Source organism: Dermochelys coriacea, chromosome 4 (assembly GCF_009764565.3).
Source record: "Dermochelys coriacea isolate rDerCor1 chromosome 4, rDerCor1.pri.v4, whole genome shotgun sequence".
Classification (NCBI taxonomy): domain Eukaryota; kingdom Metazoa; phylum Chordata; order Testudines; family Dermochelyidae; genus Dermochelys; species Dermochelys coriacea.
The window spans coordinates 124,331,181-124,354,901 of record NC_050071.1 but is presented as its reverse complement, the minus strand read 5'-3'; the positions used below and the strand labels follow the sequence as shown (position 1 = coordinate 124,354,901).

Here is a 23,721-nt window from a genome sequence, read left to right as displayed (position 1 = left end):
GTCTTTGGCTTCAGTGGCAGCAGAATTGGCCCTTTATAATGATTTAACTATGCTTCAAATAAATGTGTCAGGTGAAATCCTGACTCCACCGGTCAATGGATTTAATCCATAATTTTGCACGCTCTCAGTTCATAAGACACCTTCATGATTTAGTAGTATATGAACATTTACACCTACGAGCACTGTCATGCTGAATTGAACTCCCATAGTCTGGTAAGACAAATGAAATAATTTCTCTTGGATACAGACTTAAGCAGGGTCAACCAACATCTCTGTGACCTGCAGACTGGACTGGACTGCCTTTGAACCTGGAATTTGCTTTCCCCCTTTGTCTGCTGGATAGCATGAAAGACCTATTTCTTTTCTCAGGCTTTTTCCTGTAGTAGCTTATGCTAGGTATTTGATGGGAGAGTCTGTGTTTTATATTGGTCAACTGTATTTCTTTAGAATTTAGGATTTTTTTTTTGGTCTCACTTCTACTATGTTAAAAGAACACTAAGGTTGCAAAGTCAAATACGCAAAATGCTAAAATTGAGGATGCCCATGCACTTTAATTCAGCTCCCTCGTGCATATGCATTATCACATGCTGTTCTTTCCACTGGACTCCTGACTCGTTCAGTGCACAGGGATAGATGGTGCTCACCTACCAAATAATTCTTTTTGTTCTCATCATTCAATGTGTGTCCCTATTCTTTACTTTTGGCACAAAATTCAAACAAAATTATTTATTTTCTCATAAGTAAAATCCCCGATCCGAAGCATGTAATTGCTAGAGCTTTTCAGCAAAATGGCTGTACAAACTTATTAGCAGCCATATTTTCCTTTGCCCTTGTTCTAGGAACAGTTTTAGCTGAAACTTAAAAAAATTTGAAGGAGAGGCAGATAACCAGAATGGAAAATTTAAACCCAAATGGTTGAAGTTTGGTAAAATTATAAAAATGGTAAAGAGGGTCTTATATTGGAATGTCAGGGTAACCTTAACTCTAAGCATCACTTACAATATCCAGGTTTCAGAGTAGCAGCCGTGTTAGTCTGTATTCACAAAAAGAAAAGGAGTACTTGTGGCACCTTAGAGACTAACAAATTTATTAGAGCATAAGCTTTCGTGAGCTAGTGAGCTGTAGCTCACGAAAGCTTATGCTCTAATAAATTTGTTAGTCTCTAAGGTGCCACAACTACTCCTTTTCTTTTTACAATATCCAGTAAGTGACTTTGGTATAGAGCACCTTACAAACATTCAAAATAAACACATTCTTCTGCTGCAAAAAATAACCACTGCCACAAGGATTATGATGTGCATGCTCAAAATGAATTCCAGCATCTAGCAAAAGTGCTGGAATTACCTTTAGCCAAAGGAGAGAGGAAAAAACAATTCACTGATGTCTCATTTTGTTTTTAATGATTTAAGTGTCACAAAAACTCTCTGAACAAATGTGAAAAACAAATCCAGGAGCTTCTGAAATATTCATTAATCTATTACTATCTGGGAAGAATTGGCCCCAACCCTTCTTCCTCACCCACTATAAGATTATCTGCCGTAAAGATCTGATTCAGTGTCTACTGAATTCAGTGAAAGTCTTTCAGTTTACTTCAATGGGCACTAAATTAGTCTGTACATTTAGATTATTCTAACTTTCTATTAAGCCTTTGCAGCATCATTGCCTTAAACACATACTTTGGGTTAGACCGGTCAGTAGTCCCACTGATTTCAATTTTGGTTTAATTGATCAGGGTGGATTTATTGTTAACAAAATGTAGTTTTCCCAATAGTAAAAACAGCAGAGTTCTCAAATATAGTGCCTACTGTATTTTTGGAATGATTATTTGAAAGGCTGATGTGATGCAGATACAAAGTTTAAATGATAAAAGATGTGCAAATTAAATGTATATTTATAAGTGATTAATTTAATTTGACAATCACAGTATCAGTTCAGTGACTAAAATGTAAAAGGACTGAAAATATATTCCTTACAAAGGACAATCATGTTGGGTGCTGAATATTTAATTATCTGCTTCTCTAGGTATTTGATAAGTCCCAGGAAAAGTGATCTATTGGGTATATTGATCTCACAACATGGAAAATACATTCAGAGTTCGTTGTGTTGAAGACCTCTTGAGAGTCTACTGGATAAGTCTTGTAGGTGCTTCTTTACCTAAAAGGGCAAAAACATATTCACGAAGTGATCAGGAAATCTGCTACATATTGACATTTTACCATTGGGGTATACGGCACTTGACAGACCTGTAGAAGGACAAGGTCATTCCCCGATGAGAATTACAATTGAATGAGACTATTCCCGAAAGCCAAACCTATTACCCAATTACAGCAATTGTGAACTTTTTCAATATTTAGAATCAGGATTTCCTGATATGAGAAGAAGGATGGTGTTGTGGCATTGGACTGGGACTCAGGCTTCCACGCCCAGCTCTCCTACAGGCTTCTTGTGTATAACCCTGGACAAAGGTGCTTCAGTTCAAATGGGGACAATATTAATTTCCTCTTCTCACCTTTTGTTTTGTCTATTCAGATTGTAAATTCTCAAGACTGAGACTGTCCCTTACTATGTGTTTGAACAGTGCCCAGCACAATGGTACCTCAATATCAAATGGGAACTGTCACAGGATGTACCTGCCCTGTAGCACCCCCTTCTGGCCAAGTGTGGCACCATAAATGCTGCCTGCCTGGGTTTCCCCCAATGTCATCAATAAGTTCACTAAGACTACATAAGGAACAATTCCCATTCTGAGGGGTCTAGTTTATTAACCAAAGACCGAGCAAAAGTCTTCACCCCAGCATCTTAGCTGGGAGTCAGAGTCAGTCTTAGTTTATCCATTCCTATCCAGCTCCAGCAGGGTTCTCTTGGCTTGCATCCCCCTACCCTGGGGTCATGCCTATTACCATTAGCTGGGAAGAATCCTTCCCTGGAGCCAGAGGTCTGTAGAGATCTGTTAGCTACAGTTCCTCTGGGGTGGCATATAGTTCCTGACAGGCCAGGCGGGCTTCCTGCCAAAGTTTGAGAGTTCCCTGTTGCAGGAGCACATCTTCCAGGCCTCTTGCTCCAGGCCTCTCCTGCAAGCTCCTCTCCCCAGGAGCTTCCTGTTTCTGGGAACCACTCCACCTGAGCTAATTAGCTGCCGACCAGCCATCCTGGGATTTCATTACTTCCATCTGGGCCTGAGTTGGCTCCTTCTCCTTTACAAGAACCTGTCTCAGTTGGGCTGGTCCTGTGACAGGGCCTCAAATCACTATTGTAATGATGACTAATAATGAATAAGTCAATAGCGTGGATAATAAGCACAGGAAAATCCAAATTCCCTCTAGCACAGAGTTAAAACTACAGTTGGAGCATATAGAAACGTCACAACACATCGTATTTGTACGGACCTTGTATCCCAGTTCTTTAGTCTTTTCTTCTAGCATGATGAATTTCTCTTTGTTTCTGCTCAGATGATCTTTATCTCCCGTTCCCTCCACATGCTTCAGTTTCTGATGGGAAATCTCTAACTGTTTCTGGTAATGATGATGTTTTTCAATTTTTGCTTCAAAGTGTTTCAGCTCCTCCTAGAACCATTAATACACATTTCAGGGCTAAATGTGGTCTTCTTTCCGAGGTTTCCTCCCTCTCTTTCCCTGCAGCACATTGCTAATGCTATTTTAATGAGCGTCATACACTGAAAGCCTTACAGCTATCTGCTTCTTAAGAATGCTGGGGTAATGGAGCATCATAACCATCCAGAAATTCAGTTCTGGAGGAAAGCATCCAAACATCAATCTATTGCACAGGCTTCCAAGAGGCCATTAATGTCAGAGAGGCGCAATGATACGATGGTGACAAGCACCATAGAAAAGCCTATATGTTTCTACAATGCGTGTTTTGCGGACACAATTCTTACAGAGGTCACTTTTCAATATCAGGCCCTTAATGCTCAGAATTAGCTCTTTTCTGATTGGCAGCCCAGCCATCCCCTGATTTGCTTTATTGTTTTACCACAAGCTGTGATGTGCCTGGAATAGAACAAAGTGACAACCTCTTCGACTAGTGCTGAAAGGGGCCAGTGGTGACATCGGTGACATCTCAGATTTATCCACAGAAAAGATCTCCTATATACTGTGGCAGAGGCAGCAAAAATACAAGCTTCCCTAAACACCCAGTTAGGCTCTTGCTGGACCACTGTTCGAGAGTAACTTTAGTCTCCATGTACTTTTGGGGCTTGCCCTCACTATAAGCAATGCCAACTGTTGTGGCAATTATGGTGATGGTTCCCTCTGCGATGTAACACCTGCACACGAAGAACCAGACTGAAATCCACCACACTTATTTCATGCAGGCCACGTAGGGTATGTCTACACTGCAGCTATGAGTGAGCCTCCCAGTCTGGCTAGACAGACCTGTGCTAGCATGCTAAAAATAACTGTGTGGATGTTGACAGGTTTCAGAGTAGCAGCTGTGTTAGTCTGTGTTCTGTATTAGTCTGTGTGGATGTTGCGGCATCGGCGGAAGCTAGCCACTCAAGCTGGGACCAACCTTACCCCCAAGTGCGGTGGAAGCCCAAGCCTTGGCGGCTGCTGCTGCAACGTTCATGCTGCTATTTTTAGCATGCTGGTGAGAGCCCCGCTAACCCAAGTCTGTCTACCAGGGCTGTGAGGCTTGCTCCCAGCTGTACTGTAGACATACCCTTAAACAATGTTTGGCACTAGTTTGACTTGGGACTAGCGTGGCAGAGTTTTCACTCTGATCTGGTGGGAAAAAACAAAACAAAACAAAACTTTGCCATTCTAATGGGTCTTCTCCAGCTTTAGAAGCAGAGGTCTCGCTTTCCTCTCAACAGTTCGACTGCAGAGGGAAATGATTAGCCTCTTATAACATTCTACTCTGTTTTACACTCTACGTGCCATACTATATTTTAGCACTGGGTTTGCCTGCAGTTCCTAATCTGTTCAAGCTATTTTCTTCGGATGATGTGCCAACGCAGCACCTTTCCGTACAAAACCTTGTACGGTTTGCTCTACAGGAGATCAGCAAAAACAACAAACATGAAGGCCAGACCTTAGCATTAGCTGTTGAGTACTCCAACAAGAATTTCAGCAAATTTCTACCTTTAACTCTCTTCTTCCCACATTATAAGTCAGTGAAGTGCACCCTGTAATCCTTACCTTACTCTTTCTGCGACGATACTCCAGCATGTGCTGTGCTGCTGACAGCAGCAGATCTCAGCACTGGTGCATGGCATTTCCCTAAGGAAAGATTTCTGTCCAAACATTCAGTCTGTTTCTAAACTGTTTCATATTCTTATTTTAGATCCTATTTGTGGAAAAAGGGACAGATGCCATGGGCCTGATCTACCTCTCCCATTGCTGTGTACGCCTGATCCACAGCTCACGGAGGTCAGTGTAATTAAAACATGTTTAAATGAGTGTGGAAATCAGACTCCATGTTTCTAAGGAAGAATGGTCTTCTGGGCTGGACAGTGACTCTGGAGATCTGGGTTCAATTACAGATTTTGCACATGACCGTAGGCAGGTAGTTTAATTTCTCTGTGACTAATTTACTCATCTGTAAAGTGGGCTCAGTAATACTTTCCAAGGGAGTTATGATGGGGACCTTATAAATACACAGATAAAAATTCACAAGCAGACTTAGAGGACACAGTTCTGCCAGCCACAAATGCAAGATATTGCTGTCCCCAAGCAGTCAGGGAAACAGGACAACCAGGCATAGTATAAACTAAATAGAGATATTTTTAATTTCATCATTTAAAAAGCCAAAAAATGCAAACACGACCACCACAGTAATTCATGTCTCCAAAAAGGCATTCATACTAAACAGGATCACTGTGCCTCCCTGGGTTAGCTGTGCACTGCTCCTTCCTGTGAAATGACCAACGAGTAACCCTCCCACAAGGGACAAAATAACAACCTGGTGGGGAAGTTAGCTAGCTGTTGTGTTTCTTGGCTTTAGTTTCCATCCTTTCCATTATTTTTCAAAGCATTAATTACAATTGGGGATTAGAAGATGATGATTGGAGAGGTGATCTGTTTGCACAAAATAAAGGTCCAATCTTACCAACAGTTAGGTGCATGCATAACTTTACTCCTATGTAGTTCCACGACAGACCATGGAGCTACTCACATAAGTAAAGTTACACATACGCTTTAGTGTTTGCAAGTTTGTCTCTTGATCATGGTGAGTGAAAAATAACAGAAGGGAAAAGGGTGCATTACCATACCCTGAATGTAGTGCACATAGTGTTTCTTAATATTGAAGAGAAAACCCTTATCTAAATTCTATCTTACCCGAAATGATTCGAGTTCTTTCTCAGTAAAGTTGGCTGATTTGGCCATGTCCCATAAGTCAATCACTCTGGGTTCTTCAAATTCTAAACCAACAGACAGAAACATAATTATTTTAATATTTAAGTTGTTAATATTTGATACCATGTTAACATGACTAACAGCAACACTCACATGGCTTTACATGAGAAACGCGCACACACCAGCACTGCATTACTGAGCAGGTCAACTTAGATGGAGGCCAAATCCTAATATTTTACTTAGATTTTTAGGATGGTAGATATGGGACCTTTACAAAACAAAATCAAAGCATTCATCCTATTCCCTGAATTTAACCCTCCATGGGGATCCAGAAATGGTGATGGTTTCCCCTAATGATGATTAGGATTTATTTTTTGTATTGTAATAATGCCTAGAGGGTCCAATCAGAATCAATGGTTCATTGTGAAAAAAACTTCCTTCCCCGTAAGGGGATGTTCCAAGGGCAGCAGTCACTTCGGCAGCTCTGGCAGCATGGCATCTACAGGAGCCATGCTGCAGAAAGGCTCTGAGTAGCCAAAAGGGAATGAATAGGGTCTCTGCAGAGTTGGCCCTGTGCCTCCATGGATCTCTGGAAAACATGCAGATTTGGAGAGAATCAGAGCCAAACCTCCCAGTCTTTTTCAGGGACAATGGTACACACAAGGAATGGAAGCATCATGAGAACCTGTTTCCTGTCCTATATGAGGAGCCTCTGTAGAACAGAGGGTTCTCAACCTTTTTCTTTCTCAGGCCCCCCCAGTATGCTATAAAAACTCCACGGCCCACCTGTGCCACAACAACCGTTTTTCTGCATATAAAAGCCATGGCTGGCGTTGGCGGGTAGCAAGCAGGGCTATTGCCTGGGGCCCCATGCCACAAGGGCCCCTGAGAAGCTAAGTTGCTCAGGCTTTGGCTTTAGTCCCGGGTGGCAGGTCTCAGGGCCCCAGGCTTCAGCCCCATAAGGTGGGGCTTTGGCTTTCGCTTTCTGCCGTGGGCCCCTATTTCCTGTCCTATTTCTAACACTGGCTACGCTTGGTGGACCCCCCGGAACCTGCTTGCATCCTTCCCCCCACCCCCGCAGGGAGCCCCGGACTGCTGGTTGAGAACCACTGCTGTAGATGACAAACAGGGCACTTGGTCTGTAAAATCAGCACTTAAACAGAGTAGGCTGGTGCGTCCCTTTAAACATCCCATGTCTGTTTGTCAGCACTTTGTACAAGGCTCATTTGGATTCTAACTGGTTATTTGCCTACTGACTTCTCATAAAACTGATTATAAATTAATGTAAAACAGAGTGAATAATACCACTGGTTGTGTCATATCCCTGGTGGCTGATTTTACGTAAACGATCAAACCCTTGATTGATGCTTCGCATTTTGTCTTTGAGTTCTGTGTGTTTGCCATGGAAGATTTCCTCTTTGAACTGGTCCTCTTCAGATGGGTTGATCATATTTTTGTGGATTTCTGTTATCAAAATACAAACATTAATTCATAATAGGCCAAATCCTGAGAGGATAGAAGTACCTGCAAATCCCAGCAAGTTGGAAGGGAGCAGTCGGTGCTCAGATCTTATCAGCACTTGAGCCACTAGTAAATTAGCATCAATAGAGCACTTTAATAACACTGATTTTTAAGATGTTTAAAACTGATATTTACTTCTCAATATATGTCCTTTGGACAGAAGTGGTGCAGAAATATTTTATCGTACATAATACATAAATCAGGTCAACAATTTCAATAAGATGATCCAGAATTCTACTGCCCTATTTCCTGAAAAATCCCTACAGCAGCATGACAGCATTGCCCTAGGGAACAGGAATATGGGCGGAACACTTCTGTGTCTTTGCTAAAAATGCTGCTGGACAGCCCCAGAGGGGCTGTTAGCAGCCAGGCATAAGTTAGAGCAGCCTCAGGTGGTGTCCTCACCTGGCCAGTGTGGTGTACCAGGCAGCAAACTGACCTCTGGTAGCCTTAGCTGGAGATGACACAAGGTAGCATAAAGCCACCTTTGCTCCTGTCCTCTTGGGTCCAGCACAGACCTTAGCTGCGAAGAATCTGGCTCCTCATTGCTCTAGCCGTAACTCCATCCTTCCTCCTCAGCTAGAACCCAGAAACTGATTCCCCTCCCCCCCGGCGCATTGGGTGCCTCCACGGACCTATATTCCACTGGATCAGGGCCCAAATGCTACAACAGGGGCTCAGCACTTGCTGATATTTTCCCGAAAGCCGTAACGAGTTTATTTTGCTAAGCTGACAATCTCCAGCAATGGCTCCATTAGCTATAGAGATTCTTGGCAGAGGATACAGACTTGTGTCCTGCAAGTATCTCTGCATGGCAGCAACTGCAAACCAACCCTAATATAAACCCAACAATCCGTCTTTAGGGTTTTAAAGACACTTTAAAACAACTGAGCGATTGGCAGAGAGAGGGCTGCACGGCACTGGAAACATCAGACAAATGCTCAGACACCTTCTGTTCTGCTCACAGTCTCTAGCAGGATATTATATTCGTGAATCTTTTCTTTGTGATGCTTAAATTCCCGCCACAGTTTATCCAGCTCCTGATCGGAAAACTTCCCAGAGGTCTTGGCCTGAAAGAAATAGGAATGAGAGAGAAGCTATCATCCTTTTTCATTTCACAGGCCAAGTGATGCTACATACACTCACTTGCCAAATAAAATTCCCTTCCGTTTTTTTAAAAAAACGGATTAGGTCCTTCATTTTCTGTCTCAGTGTGCTGGTATTAGGGCAGAACATAGACATGGGGTGAAATCCTGGCCTCACTGAATTCAACGGGAGCTTTACCATTAACTTTAATGAGGCCAGGATCTCACCTACCAAATATCCACAGACATGATGAAAACTGTTATTTATTATTATTTGAATTATTGTAGAGCCTAATATCCCTGTCACACACACTCCTTAGGAAGCAATCAGGTATCGATGTGAGAGACATGAACTGCATGGCTGAATGTATAGGGTTTGTTTCCACTAGGAATTTAGACTGACACATGAGAAAATCTATTCAAGAGCTCTCATTCTATTGGCAAGTAAATATCGTACTGTGTGTCATGTCCCTAGCTATTCGCAGTTAGAGAGATACTCGATGTGCTTCCCTGGTAGAGGGATGGATGTTGCTCTGTTTTTCTTCCCACAGGTTAAAAGTGAAGTCTTTTGATATTTATACAGAGCCAGAGGCTCAAATTTTGTTTGGAGAATACTTCCAAGTTGTTGTTATTTTTTCTTCTATTTCTCAAAGAAGGGCACTGACAGGTTGAATTTGATTTTATTAAAAAAAAACAAAAACAAAAACTTCCTTTGCTTTTTTACTTATACCACTGTAGATTGATAAAGCAAAGAATTTAAAAAAAAATCTACTTTTTACTAATTATTTCCTTTTTGCAGGTTCTTCCAGTCTGTTATAACTACTCAAACTGGAGTAGTTCTTGTTTTCAGGCACTAGCATAATATCTGCAAGGTTTCACTTGCAAACACTACAAGATGGGATTTTCAAGTTAAAAAAATCCCTTAAAATTGTTTTTTAAAATAATTCTATGAAATATTTTTAATTAAAGTTAGCCTTTAAACAAAACAAAAGCCAAGATACATAGCTGTATTCCTGAATGTTCATACAGAGTGAAATCCTGGCCCTTGCAAAGTCATTAGCAAAACTCTCATTAACTTCACTGTGATCAAGATTTCACCCATATATAGAGGGTATAAAAGGTACAATGGATCAGATCCTCTGAGAAGAGAAGTACCCTCAACACCCAATGATTTTGATGGAAGATGAGGGCACTCAACATGTCATAGCACTTGGCCCAGTGTTTGGAAACAGAGTTCTAAAGCGTCTCAGTCCAAGGCAGGGGTTTCTAGAAAACTTAAACACGCACTTGAATGAAGATTTTCTTCTTACCATTGAAATACCCAGAAATTAAACACACCTTACTCCATAATTTCTCCAGTCTTGGATCATCTAGCACATCACTTTCTGTGCCATCTTTGATGTAATTGGTGTCTACTAGTTTGGCATCTTTCTTTCCATTCATTCCATATTTAGTCATAATTACTGTAAGTGAATAACAAGAAACATTAGAACTGATAGTAGACGGTTCCCCTTAACGCCCCTGGAACCGCTTTCCTGAGAGTCTGTGAAATCCATGCCCACTCAGTGAGGTGTTCTATCTTCCTCTGTTGGTAGCAGGGCCACATATAGAGGTGGATGAGCCAGCTATAGCTTTGGCTAACAGAGCTCACATCCAGAGGTCCCAGGTTTGATCCCCTTGCTGATGACCCACCCAAGAGCATGGCGTTACATCTCTGCCCTCTCCTTAAGACACACATCTACCATGAGGCCCATCAACCCTGGACCCTTCCTCAAGAAAGTTAACAAAAATACCATAGCATACAAATCAGATCAAAGAAAAAGCATGGAACAAGATACTTGCTAAACAGCTCCACTTTCACTTTTTATTTTCCATGAGTCTACACATTAAAAAAAGCACTATCTTCAAGGTAAGGTGTTTGTCATCCAAATTGTCTGCAAAGCACCTAGCCCATTTTGTCCATAGAAATGTCAGTTTCACACAGTGCTTTAAAGTTGCAAAGTTACTTTCATTCAGCACATACTGAAATGGGATACAGAAATTCACTCCCCAGTGTGTCCCAAAGAAAAAAAGAAGACATAGCACTTACAGTAGTTACTATCAAAAGGGCACAGACCTCCCACAGCAATCGTTAGAACAGAAAATAGCTATTCACCTTATAGTAGCTAGCGGCAAGTATTGATTTTAATAGCAACCACTGTAGGACACTATTAATATTTTTCCTTCATTATAAATGAATTTCTGTATGTTTGTTCAGTATGCAACTGATGACCAATTAAGCCATATGATTTCAAAGAGAGCGAAGGAAAACATAACGTTCTTATAAACATCCTACTCAATGTCATTCTTTGCTGATCAGTTTGTCTGGAATTTGCAATGGCATTGAACTATTGAAATGGTGACAAAGGGACACCACTAAGGCATTCAGATTTCTAAGGTTAAAGATTGTTCAGGCTACTAAGGTACAGACTCCTTGGCTATGAAGAGCTCATTCCAGCCATCCTCAACAGTGATAGCAAGTATACCGTGTGTGTCCAGACAGAATAGCTAAAATAGTTTATTTGACCTCAAAGCACACCGACTACAAATCTAAAATTACTGTAAAATAAACGCTTCATGGAATGGAGGATGATTTTGGGACAGGATGCAACATGTGAATAATACCAATTCCATCAGCACTTCAATGCCACCTACAGAGACCCTCCAAGAGTTTTGCAACATTAATCAATGGTCAACACATTGTTAAGTAGGAATAATTGTGGCACAGCTCCCTACCCCAAAACAGAGACAGAGTCCGACCTTGCATAGCTAGTCAGTTGCAAGGTCAGGCCTCCCAAGTCCTGGCCCATGTCTTTAAATCCTCACATGATGCACACTGTACTCCTCCGCAAACTCAAATTTTCTGACTCACCATTACAATCCCCTTAGGAGAAGGGCAGTGAGCAGCACCCTTTCCAGAAGCCATCACTGTCCCCAGAACAGCCTGAGGGATAGCTCCAGTGTGAGCATATTGGGGAGAAAGGATGGCCTCGTGGTTTAGTGACAGAACTGGGAATAAGGAGACTTTGGGCTAACTAAAGCACTGTAACTGACTCTCCAAGTGACCTTGGGCAAGTCACAGTGCTGTATTTTCAGACACTGGCCTGAATTTTTGCAGATGCAAAATTGAGACGAAGATTGTATACACAATATAATAGCTCAATTTTGGAAGTCAAGAGAACTTCAATTTATTTTTAAACACTTTTTAAAAAATAGAATAAATAAAATCATCAACAGGATGAAAAGCAAGTTATCAATGAAGTTGCAATGCTGTTTGATTTTATTTTGTTCTTTTTCTGACACAAAGTTTTCAAACTCTAGGTGCCTAAAGCTAGGAATCTCATTCCACTGTAGGAACTGTGCCCAGCTCTGGCAGCTCCCACTGTCTTCAATATGAGTTTTGTGTGCTTATTGCCTCTGAAAGTCAGGCCATTTATTTAATGACATAAAAATAAATGTTGGCACCTGACTTCAGGTAACTGCGTGACAATTCTGGCCTCTTCAGTGAAGTTATTCCTTACCATTTAAATTGCGTCTAAGTTTGGCTTCTTTTTCTCCATCTTCATCCAGCCCTTCAGCCTTCAGCTTTTTCCAGCTCAGCTCATCCTTTTCTTGTATTTTGAGGTCACTATGTAGCTCTGCCAGTTTTACAGCCGAAAGATGAAGCTAATGAGATCAGAGAAATGGTTTGGTTAGTTGCCTTGTAATCACATGCATGTGCATACATAGCTGCAAAGTTACCTCTGAAGCTAGACTGGCATAGAAAACAGTATTTAATATTCCATTGAAATGGGACAAAAAGAAAAGGAGTACTTGTGGCACTTTAGAGACTAAAATTTATTTGAGCATAAGCTTTTGTGAGCTACAGCTCACTTCATTGGATGCATTCAGTGGACACTGTCAGTCAGAGCACAGGGACCTCAGTGTGCTATACACTGTACAAATAAACTCCTTGTATGACGCCCCCATTGGCCCTTAACATCTATATGCTAAAACTTCCTCTGTTCCTCAGCCCCCCAACCATTTCTGTAACAGCAGCACTGGCCACGTGTGGGTAAAAAAAAAAAAGTATCTCCTACTGGCATTAAGCTTGACATAAATTGGAATGAGAAATTAACTCTCTTCAGCTTTGGTTAGGGAGGCAAGGAAAGCAAGTGAACTTTTAATGGGACATCATAATACAGTAACTCCTCGCTTAACATTGTAGTTACGTTCCTGAAAAAAGTGACTTTAAGCGAAAAAATGTTAAGCAAATCCAATTTCCCCATAAGAATTAATGTAAATGGGGGGGGGTTAGATTCCAGGGAAATTTTTTTCACCAGACAAAAGACTATATTATATATAAGTTTAAGTTTTAAACAAATAATTTAATACTATACACAGCAATGATGATTGTGAAGCTTGGTTGAGGTGGTGGAGTCAGAGGGTGGGATATTTCCCAGGAAATGCCTTACTGCTAAATGATGAACTAGCACTCAGCTGAGCCCTCGAGGGTTAACACATTATTGTTAATGTAGCCTCACACTCTACAAGGCAGCACAAATGGAGGGAGAGGAGACAGCATGGCAGACAGAGATAGAGACACACACACCCTGTGTGTGTGTGTGTGTGTGTGTGTGTGTGTGAGAGAGATGCACATTGCCCCTTTAAGTACATTGCCTTTTTAAGTAGATCAGCAAGTTGAGACAGCAGCTGCTGCCAGCAAGCTCTTTCTTTCCTGAGCACTGTCGTATTCCCCACTGCTTTACAGAGATGGGGTAAGCGGGGGGCAGGAGCAGGGGGGAGGGAGACACCATGACATTAACTCCCCTCTTCCCCCAGCAACCCGCACCGCAAGGAGGAGGCTCCCGGGAGCAGCTCCAACGCAGAGGGCAGGAGCAGCACACAGCAGTGGGGAGAGGGACAGCTGAACTGCTGGCAATTGATAGCCTTCTGGGCGGCTGCCACACAGGGAGCTTAGGGGAAGGGGGAGCTGATATGGGGGCTGCCGGTCCACTCTGGTTCCAAGCCCCCACCAGCTAGCTGCAAAGGGCTGCTCTTTCTGCAAGCAGTGGACAAAGCAGGCAGCTGCCAAACAATGTTATAAGGGAGCATTGCACAACTTTAAATGAGCATGTTCTCTAACTGATCAGCAACGTAACAATGAAACAACGTTAACCAGGACGACTTTAAATGAGGAGTTACTGTATTAAAAAAGTTATTGTATTACTTATCTGTTCCTGATACTGCAGATTATTAAAACAAAGATTTTGAAATATCTAATTTCATTTTTTGTTCTTTTAATCTGTCCCCATTTCTTCATCTTGGACAATTAGTCAATTTCATTTTCTGGTTCTAATGCACTAAGAGATTTCTACAGTGATTGAGTTGCAAAATGTTCCAGTTAAATGTTTCTATCCCAACAATATGGTTGTTATGGTTATGAATATGGTTAATATTCAACATAATAATTATGAGCAGCTATGGAAGTTCTCCTGGTACTGCATTAATAGAACATATAGATTTTTAAATCAGTAGGTCCAGATAACTCACATCCAAGAGTTTTAAAAGAGCTGGATGAAGAGCTCCATGGACCATTCATGTTGATTTTCAGCAAGTCTTGGAGCTCTGGGGAAGTTCCAAAAGACTGGAAGAAAGCTAATGTTTGCCAATATTTAAAAGGGTAAATGGAATGACCCAAGTAATTACAGGCCCGTAATCGTTCCTGGACAAGATAATGCAGTGGCTGATATCGGACTCGATTAATAAAGAATTAAAGGATGGTAATGTAATTAATATAAATCAACATGGTTTTGTGGAAAACAGATCCTGACAAACTAACCTGATATCTTCACTACATTATTGAATATATTTATCAGTGACCTGGAAGAAAACATAAAATAATCACTGATAAAGTTTTCAGATGACAAACATTGGCGGAGTGATAAATAAGTGATCTATTCTCCTCACTGATTCCAAGTGATCTGGATTACTTGGTACACTGGGTGCAAGCAAACAATGTGTGTTTTACTATGACTAAATGTAAATATATACCTCTAGGAACAAAGAATGTAGGCCAAACTTTACAGGATAGGGGATTCTATCCTGGGAAGCAGTGACTCTGAAAAAGATTTGGGAATCATGGTGGATAATCAGCTGAACATGAGCTCCCTTTGTAACTCTGTGGCCAAAGAGCTAATGCAGTCCTGGTATGTATAAACAGGGGAATCCTAAGTAGGAGGAGAGAGGTTATTTTACCTCTATATTTGGGACTGGTACGAGCGCTACTGGACTAGAGTGGCCCACAATTCATGAAGGATGTTGCCCACAATTCAAGAAGGATGTTGATAAATTGGAGAGGGTTCAGAGAAGAGCCAGAAGAATGATTAAAGGATTAGAAAACATGCCTTATAGTGACCGACTCAGAGAGCTCAATCTGCTTAGCTGAACAAAGAGAAGGTGAGGGGGTGACTTGATCACAGTCTATAAGTATTTAGATGAGTAACAAATATTTAATCATAGGCTCTTCAATCTAGTGGAGAACACTGTAACATGATTCAATGGCTAGAAGTTAAGAGTTAGACAAATTCAGTCTGGAAACAAGTCATACATTTTTAATGGTTAGAGAAATTAACCATTGGAATAATTTACCAAGAATTGTGGTGGATTCTCCATCAATGACAATTTTTAAATCAATATTGTATGTTTTTATAAAAAATATGCTCTAGGAATTCTTTTGGGGAAATTCTATGGTCTGTGCAGTGCAGGAGGTCAGAATAGATGATCACAAAGGTCTTTTCTAGCCTTGGATCTGTGAAAGGATGAGATATCATGGCCATAACAATGAAGAAATTAAAAATGTAAGGCTTCTAGAGGATTAACTTGAAAATGTTGTTGTATATATTTAACCAAAAAAACCAAAAACAACCCCACACCCAGAAATAGGAATAATTACTGATGTGCATTGTCACTGAATCCAGATTGCTATAATAGGAGCCACAGCTTTTGAAATTCCAGATTTCTGTCACTTTAAATTGGAGTAATCAAATAATACACTAGCATTAATGTTTGCATTTACTTAATAGTCCTGGGAGACAGGTGCATTGTGAAAGAAGGGGATGTGGAAGACGAAGGGGAAATGAGGTTAAAAAAAAAAAAAACACTTTAGCAGCCTGGCTTTAGCGAGGTCCCATCTGAGTTTTCTACATCATTTTACCTCTGCTAATCTAGCACACCGTCTTTTGGAACGTTTTCCACTTCTGAACTTGGAAGCTTGGACCCATCTGTCATAAAATAACTTATTGAGTGAAAGTTATTTGTTAGCACAATAAGACTAATGGCTATATAATGGTAACAAATGAAAAATAGATGCACCGAATCTACATCCAGAAACTGGTTTGTTCCACAGACAGTGAGAAACTATTTCAAAACATCAAGATATCAATCAGTGTGTTTTAGAAATATTCTCTAACTTCTCATTAATGAAATGAAACTTATATTTTTTAAGAACAAGCAAGCAAATGGCACTTATAAGACCCAGAAATGCACTTTGGAGTAAACAGGTTATCTAAGGGTAACTTCAAAGAGAGACAGCTCACACCATTTAGGACTGTTCTGAATTGTCTATTTTAATATGCCATTAAGTTAGTCTCCAACACAGCAAAGCACATTTTTCAATTTAAGCATGAATTGCCCTTTTGAGTTCAATGGCACACAAGGACTACTAACTTGCTTAAAGTTAAATGTGCGTAAGTGCCTGAATCAGGACCTTAGTTTACTCTAAAACCTAGAGTAGTTAGAAAAATAGTTAAGCCTTAAGGTCTTGATCCTGCAAGATACTGAGCTCTCTGGCCTCGATCCCAGAGTTAAGAACATGAGTGGTCCTATTGACTTCTATGCCATTCACTTCAATAGGACTATTCACAGGCTTAAATTCAGCAGGGTTCTTAAGTGTGTGACCTGTCCCTGTTTAGCAAAGCATTTAAGCACATGCAGCCAGTGAAACTTTAGCACATGCTTATACACTTTTTTGAAGAGGAAGGCACATCACAGCCTAGATGCTTTGCTGGTCTGGGGCCACATTGCTTAGCAGCTTGCTCAATTAGGACTGAACCTTAACAGCTCAGTCATGACTTCAGTCTCATACACAGGCTTCTCCACAGCTTCTATAAAATCGGCTGTAAAAGTAAAGTGGGTGACTGAGTTCCCCCATACTCCACTAATATTTAACCTTACACTGGTGTTGGTTAATTTTTCTTTCATGCAGAACTAACAGAACACAGATATACACTAGAAATAATTCACACGGCAAACGGATTTAATTCTCAAGGATTCTCAAAATTGTTGCAATAAAACCTTTAAACATATACCTTGCCATTAGAAACACATTTTCTAGTTAATAAAGGATTGACTGCCTTGTCCGCAGTTAGACGCCTGATTTATCGCCACTACATATGGCACATGGATGGTAAACAAGTTACAAACTTTAAGCTTAAGGAGAGACAAAAATGGAATTTTCAAATGAAGAAGTTTCACAGAAATCGGATATTATTTCAAACACTGAATTTTTCCTGCAAACTTTTTTTTTTTTTAATACTTTCTTTTTAAGGTTTTTTTAAATGGAAACTTTACATACAATATTTAAACCTGTTTTTTCCTGCAAACAACAAGCAAACATGTTTGTGGGGTCCATTTTTCCTGTCTTGTATTGGTGCTGAATAACTTTTGATTATTATCTTAGTCACAACAGTGGGTTTTTTCCAAAATTGTAATGTTCTGTTTCTGAAATTTTCCCATTTCAAGACAGAAATCCAATTTAGAATATAATTTAATGGGAAATTCAATAAAAGAAACCTGGACCATTACAAAACATAAGAGGAGGGTAAAGCCTTTCAAATTTGCCAAAACTTCTGTAGAATTCTTTTGTCTGGTCTGTTCTTATATCACAATGATGGATGAAGTGCAAGAACCTATTAAATGCTGGATACTGAAAAGAGAGCAGATAAAACTAGTACTCAAAGCACTGCTCCTATTTGAAGTTAATCTCACACAGGCCCAAGGATGTTATCACTTAAAACATTGCAAGGGGGTAAGGTGCACATCTGTGGAACCTTACTGATTGACTGTAACGCCGGCAAATGGTACCAAGAGTTGAGAGTAGCTAGCAATGAAAGTTGATCAGAAGAGGTTTATAATTAAGCTGTCAAGTGCCAAATTATTTGCTCCTTGCCTAATGTTTAATATTTTAATTGACAACATTGGGAACTATCACCAGAGAATCTGTGAAACATTACAATGTCATATCAAAGATTGCTAGGCTCAGTTGTAATCATTACCCACAGCCGCAAAAGCAAGGTGGTTCTGATTAAAGAATGGAACTCAACGGACTTCACAACACAATATCATGCTAGTCTTTGGAACCTATTGTTTCTTAGGATTTAAAGCTCATGATGGGACCGTTCAATAGCAGATGATATTAGACCTATTTGAGCAGCAAAAACAAAAGCACAAAGGGTTCTTTAAGAACTAACTACAGTCAATGGAAAATTTGTCATTAACTTCAATGGGTGTAGAACAGGGGTGGGCAATAATTTTCGCAGGCCACTTCACAAGTTTTGTAAGTCGTCACGGGCCGCACATTTCTACTATAATAATGGAGGGGGTGCGGGGTCTGGGAGAGAATTTGGTGCAGGGGAGGGCTCCGGGCTGGGGCAGAGGAGCGGGAGGGGGTGCGAGGTCCAGGCTCTGGCCGGGAAGTGCTTACCACAGGTGCCTGGCCAGCGGCGCAGCCAGGCTCAGGCAGTGTGCTGCCCACCCAGCTTCCATTGGCCAGTTTCTGGCCGATGGGAACTGTGAGGACAGTGCTGGAGGCGGGGGCAGTGCATGGAGCCACCTCCCTCCCCCCACCAGGGGCGCACAGAGACGTACCAGCAGCAGCCAGCCGCTTCTGGGAGCAGCGTGGGGCCATGACAGGCAGGCAGCCTGCCTAAGTGCCCCACTGCACCTCCACAATTTTAGTGGTCCGGACTCAAGAGATCACGAGGGGGCAGAGGAGGCCGGATAGAAATGTTAGTCATGGCAGGCCAGACAGAAATGTTAACTGGGCCAAATCCAGCCTGCGGGACGTATTTTGCTTATCCCTGGTGTAAAATCAGGCCTTGGATAAAGGGAGCCCTTGCATTGAGATCCCTCTGATAGGTATTACAGTTTAAGTGTGTATCAGTTCTAGGGAGAACTGGGATTAGCCATGGACTGAGAGAGAGGATCAACCTTATTTCTGGGAAATTGGGAGGAATTGGTTACCACTGAATAATTCAGGACTACTCAGCTGCATGACAACACATGGCTGTGTGAGGCAGTACTGAATTGCAACACCCACCCCGATGCAAAACCACAGAGCTCTTTATTTTCAGCTACTTCTAACAAATGGTCAGAAAGGCCCTGGTCACCAAAGTTCACAATATAGAGCTCAATGTAGGAAGAAGGCTCATTCAAACCTTTCACAGGAAACCCAGCAGTGAAGTTGTTGCTTTGAATTGAAGAAGGTATAGGGCCAGTGTAGGAAGGGGTCAGAGACCAGGCAATCAGTCAATCACACTTGGGCTGGGTCACTGAGGTGCGCTTTAAGCGCTGTTGCACCAAAGCTCCTGCTCCCAGATCATAAAAGACCTCCACTTTTTTTCAGATGAGGTTACACACTGGATGGGGTTGCTTCTTAGTGAAAGCACCTGTGGGCATTACCAGATCTCTCCTACAAACTCAGTTACAGAATCTCCTGCAGAGGCTGGTGTGTCCCAGATGAACATTGTACACAGCTCTCACATATTAAATGAAAGTTCCCAAGGGAGGTGGGGGTGCACAGGGAGACAGCTTGGTCCTTTATCTGGTACCCAATATTCCACATCACATATTAAGTCAACATCAGGTGCAGTTTGCCCCACATTTCAGCAATCCCAGAGGAAGACTCAGAGGCAGTGGTACTTGTTCATACCACCGCCAAACATACTGAGGGCCACCAGACCTTGCAGTTAAGCTTTTTCCTGCATTTGGGGCAATATTTTTAAAGCTGGGCGCCTAAAGGTAGGGCCCACAATCCATATTTAGGCATCTAAATCCTCCGATTGGCAGAAGTGCACCCGCAAATCCCCCTCAATGGGAGCTGCCGCGGTTCAGCCTCTCTAGGAAGCTGAACAAAAATGGCCTGATCTTCAAAGACGGCTGCAGGGGCCCAGCTTCAGACAGGGGGGTTGGAAATAGCTGCTCTCTGCTGCCAGACACAGGCAGCCTGACCCCAGCGCGCAGGGGAGCAGCCCCCGCTCCAGGATGCGGCTGCAAGGAAGCGAATTAGCGACTCACCCGCTGCGCTTTCTCCCAGATCTGGTTCAGCTTCACAACCCTGAACTCCCCGGCCTCCTGGCGCGTCGGGCTGCCGGCTGCGGCAGCCTCATTCGCCTCCCTGCTGTATTTACCCCCCTGCCCCAAGACAGCCAGCAGCAGCGAGGCGCTCAGAGCCAGCAGCCCCCAAACGGCAGCCATCGTCCCCCACGCCTCCTCTTGCTGAGGCAGCTGCGGCAGAGACTCAGCCAAGCAAGCAGCCGGCCTGGAGAAGAGGAAAACTACAACCCCCACGATGCAGTGCTCCAAAATGCACCGTGGTCATTGTAGTTCGCCGGGTTGAGCAGTGATCCATCCCCAGGGAATCCTTACAAACCCGCACTACGAGACCCAGAATGCGTTACACGCTGGAAAAGCACGGGGGCTGGTGGGAGGCTTGAAGAAACCTAAATGGCCCATCTTGATTATCACTACAAAAGGTTTTTTGTTTGTTTTTGTTTTTTCTCTCTCCTGCTGGTAATAGCTCATCTTAACTGATCACTCTCCTTATAGTGTCTATGGGAACACCCATTGTTTCATGTTCTCTGTAGGTACAAAGATCTTCTTACTATATGTTCCATTCTGTGCGTCCGATGAAGTGGGCTGTAGCCCTCGAAAGCTTATGCTCAAATAAATGTGTTAGTCTCTAAGGTGCCACCAGTACTCCCTTTCTTTTTGTTAAGGCCCTAATTATTCAACCAGCACGCTTGTGAGTGAGCCGACAATGCAGCTTTCTGCAGGCATAGCATTCATTGTGCAACGATGTTTGCTATTTCAGTATCAGTCAGCAGCTTAAATATAGAACATACAGGCAAAAATAAAAAAAAGTTTTTGTTTTTCACTTTTGAGCAAATTTTGTAGGGAGAGCCAGAATCATAGCAGGAAAATGCAGGCTGCAGTTCCCCTACTGAGAGCACCTTTTTAAGTATCTAAGTAATCAGCTTGGATTTGTTTTATAAAGAAAACCATCATACACAAAGCGTAAGGCAAGATCCAGTTCTTGGGGAGGGGACGGGACTGAGCAATATCCAACTCCTGATCTGTGCGTCAGCATTTAGGTTTGTGTTTTTAAAGTGTGTGGTCAAAATTCATGCAGAACCTGGGTTATTATATCAATAAATGAAAAAAATACATATTATGTGCTGCACAACCTAATGGGAAAGGTTCTCTAGCCTGTTACATAGGTCAGACTAGGTGATCAAAATGGTCCAATCTGCCCTTAAAATCCATAAATCACAAATCTCTAGCCTGTGCTGTCGTCTCTTGATTCCAGCACCCCAACAGAAATGGCAGAAATCTTGTGGAAATATCTGTTCTTATGACAATGCTTCAGTTCTGCACCCTCCAATACTCTTTGGGTACAGCAAGCTCCCTCCTTCCCAAAGCCCCCACTTACCATTTGCTGCCTCACAGGAGGGGAGTCAGGAATAGTACCGAATGATTGGAGAATTGCTAATATAGTTCCTATTTTTAAGAAAGGGAAAAAAAGTGATCCGGGTAACTACAGGCCAGTTAGTTTGACATCTGTAGTATGCAAGGTCCTGGAAAAAATTTTGAAGGAGAAATTAGTTAAGGACATTGAAGTCAATGGTAAATGGGACAAAATACAACATGGTTTTACAAAAGGTAGATCGTGCCAAACCAACCTGATCTCCTTTTTTGAAAAAGTAACAGATTTTTTAGATAAAGGAAATGCAGTGGATCTAATTTACCTAGATTTCAGTAAGGCATTTGATACCGTGCCACATGGGGAATTATTAGTTAAATTGGAGAAGATGGGGATCAATATGAACATCAAAAGGTGGATAAGGAATTGGTTAAAGGGGAGATTGCAACGGGTCCTACTGAAAGGCGAACTGTCAGGTTGGAGGGAGGTTACCAGTGGAGTTCCTCAGGGATCGGTTTTGGGACCAATCTTATTTAATCTTTTTATTACTGACCTTGGCACAAAAAGTGGGAGTGTGCTAATAAAGTTTGCAGATGATACAAAGATGGGAGGTATTGCTAATTCGGAGAAGGATCGGGATATTATACAGGAGGATCTGGATGACCTTGTAAACTGGAGTAATAGTAATAAGATGAAATTTAATAGTGAGAAGTGTAAAGTTATGCATTTAGGGATTAATAACAAGAATTTTAGTTATAAGTTGGGGACGCATCAATTAGAAGTAACGGAAGAGGAGAAGGACCTTGGAGTATTGGTTGATCATAGGATGACTATGAGCTGCCAATGTGATATGGCTGTGAAAAAAGCTAATGCGGTTTTGGGATGCATCAGGAGAGGCATTTCCAGTAGGGATAAGGAGGTTTTAGTACCATTATACAAGGCACCGGTGAGACCTCACCTAGAATACTGTGTGCAGTTCTGGTCTCCCATGTTTAAAAAGGATGAATTCAAACTGGAGCAGGTACAGAGAAGGGCTACTAGGATGATCCGAGGAATGGAAAACTTGTCTTATGAAAGGAGACGTAAGGAGCTTGGCTTGTTTAGCCTAACTAAAAGAAGGTTGAGGGGAGATATGATTGCTCTCTATACATATATCAGAGGGATAAATACAGGAGAGGGAGAGGAATTATTTAAGCTCAGCACCAATGTGGATACAAGAACAAATGGGTATAAACTGGCCACCAGGAAGTTTAGACTTGAAATCAGACGAAGGTTTTTAACCATCAGAGGAGTGAAGTTTTGGAATAGCTTTCCAAGGGAAGCAGTGGGGACAAAAGATCTATCTGGTTTTAAGATTCTACTTGATAAGTTTATGGAGGAGATGGTATGATGGGATAATGGGATTTTGGTAAGTAATTGATCTTTAAATATTCAGGGTAAATAGGACTAATCCCCTGAGATGGGATATTAGATGGATGGGATCTGAGTTACCCAGGAAAGAATTTTCTGTAGTTTCTGGCTGGTGAATCTTGCCCATGTGCTCAGGGTTTAGCTGATTGCCATATTTGGGGTCGGGAAGGAGTTTTCCTCCAGGGCAGATTGGAGAGGCCCTGGAGGTTTTTTTGCCTTCCTCTGTAGCATGGGGCATGGTTGACTGGAGGGAGGCTTCTCTGCTCCTTGAAGTTTTGAACCATGATTTAAGGACTTCAATAGCTCAGACATGGGTGTGGTTTTTCATAGGAGTGGGTGAGTGACATTCTGTGGCCTGCGCTGTGCAGGAGGTCGGACTAGATGATCAGAATGGTCCCTTCTGACCTTAGTATCTATGAATCTATCTATGAATCTATGAGTCTAAGGGCCTTCAACCCCCTTCTTGACTATTCAGAGGGCATTAGCCATATCATTCCCTGTGCAAGGAAGGAGGGGAAATACCAGGTCTGACCACTGCCCCTTCTTATCCAACAAGGTTTTCTGGGTTCCTTAGCCACTCTGACAGCCACACATGGGTAAATGGGGATCTCAG

General features: G+C 41.9%; 1 protein-coding gene and 1 long non-coding RNA gene across 2 annotated transcripts; one reads left to right on the top strand and one right to left on the bottom strand.

Moving 5' to 3' along the window:
- Positions 1 to 1,378: 1,378 nt before the first annotated feature.
- On the bottom strand, positions 1,379 to 20,624 carry LRPAP1 (LDL receptor related protein associated protein 1). The gene is made up of 8 exons (XM_038400838.2): positions 20,294 to 20,624; positions 12,481 to 12,625; positions 10,259 to 10,383; positions 8,785 to 8,905; positions 7,620 to 7,778; positions 6,297 to 6,379; positions 3,387 to 3,563; positions 1,379 to 2,154 (listed from the first exon to the last, which is right to left on the bottom strand). Exons 1-8 carry the CDS (start codon positions 20,471 to 20,473, stop codon positions 2,089 to 2,091), a joined length of 1,056 nt encoding a protein of 351 aa, XP_038256766.1. The 5' UTR covers positions 20,474 to 20,624; the 3' UTR covers positions 1,379 to 2,088.
- LOC122459718 lies at positions 9,068 to 14,783 on the top strand. Its single transcript, XR_006280575.1, has 3 exons — positions 9,068 to 9,294; positions 10,163 to 10,169; positions 14,650 to 14,783. It is a non-coding gene; the product is annotated as an uncharacterized LOC122459718 (long non-coding RNA).
- Positions 20,625 to 23,721: the final 3,097 nt, after the last annotated feature.

Coding starts and splice junctions, on each gene's coding strand:
- LRPAP1 (XM_038400838.2), bottom strand. CDS start 20,473: ATGGCTGCCGTTTGGGGGCTGCTGGCTCTGAGCGCCTCGCTGCTGCTG. Junction 7,779..8,784: donor GACTGTGAGCAGAACAGAAG/GTGTCTGAGCAT, acceptor TTTTGATAACAG/AAATCCACAAAAATATGATC. Junction 2,155..3,386: donor CTAAAGAACTGGGATACAAG/GTCCGTACAAAT, acceptor TTGCCCTTTTAG/GTAAAGAAGCACCTACAAGA.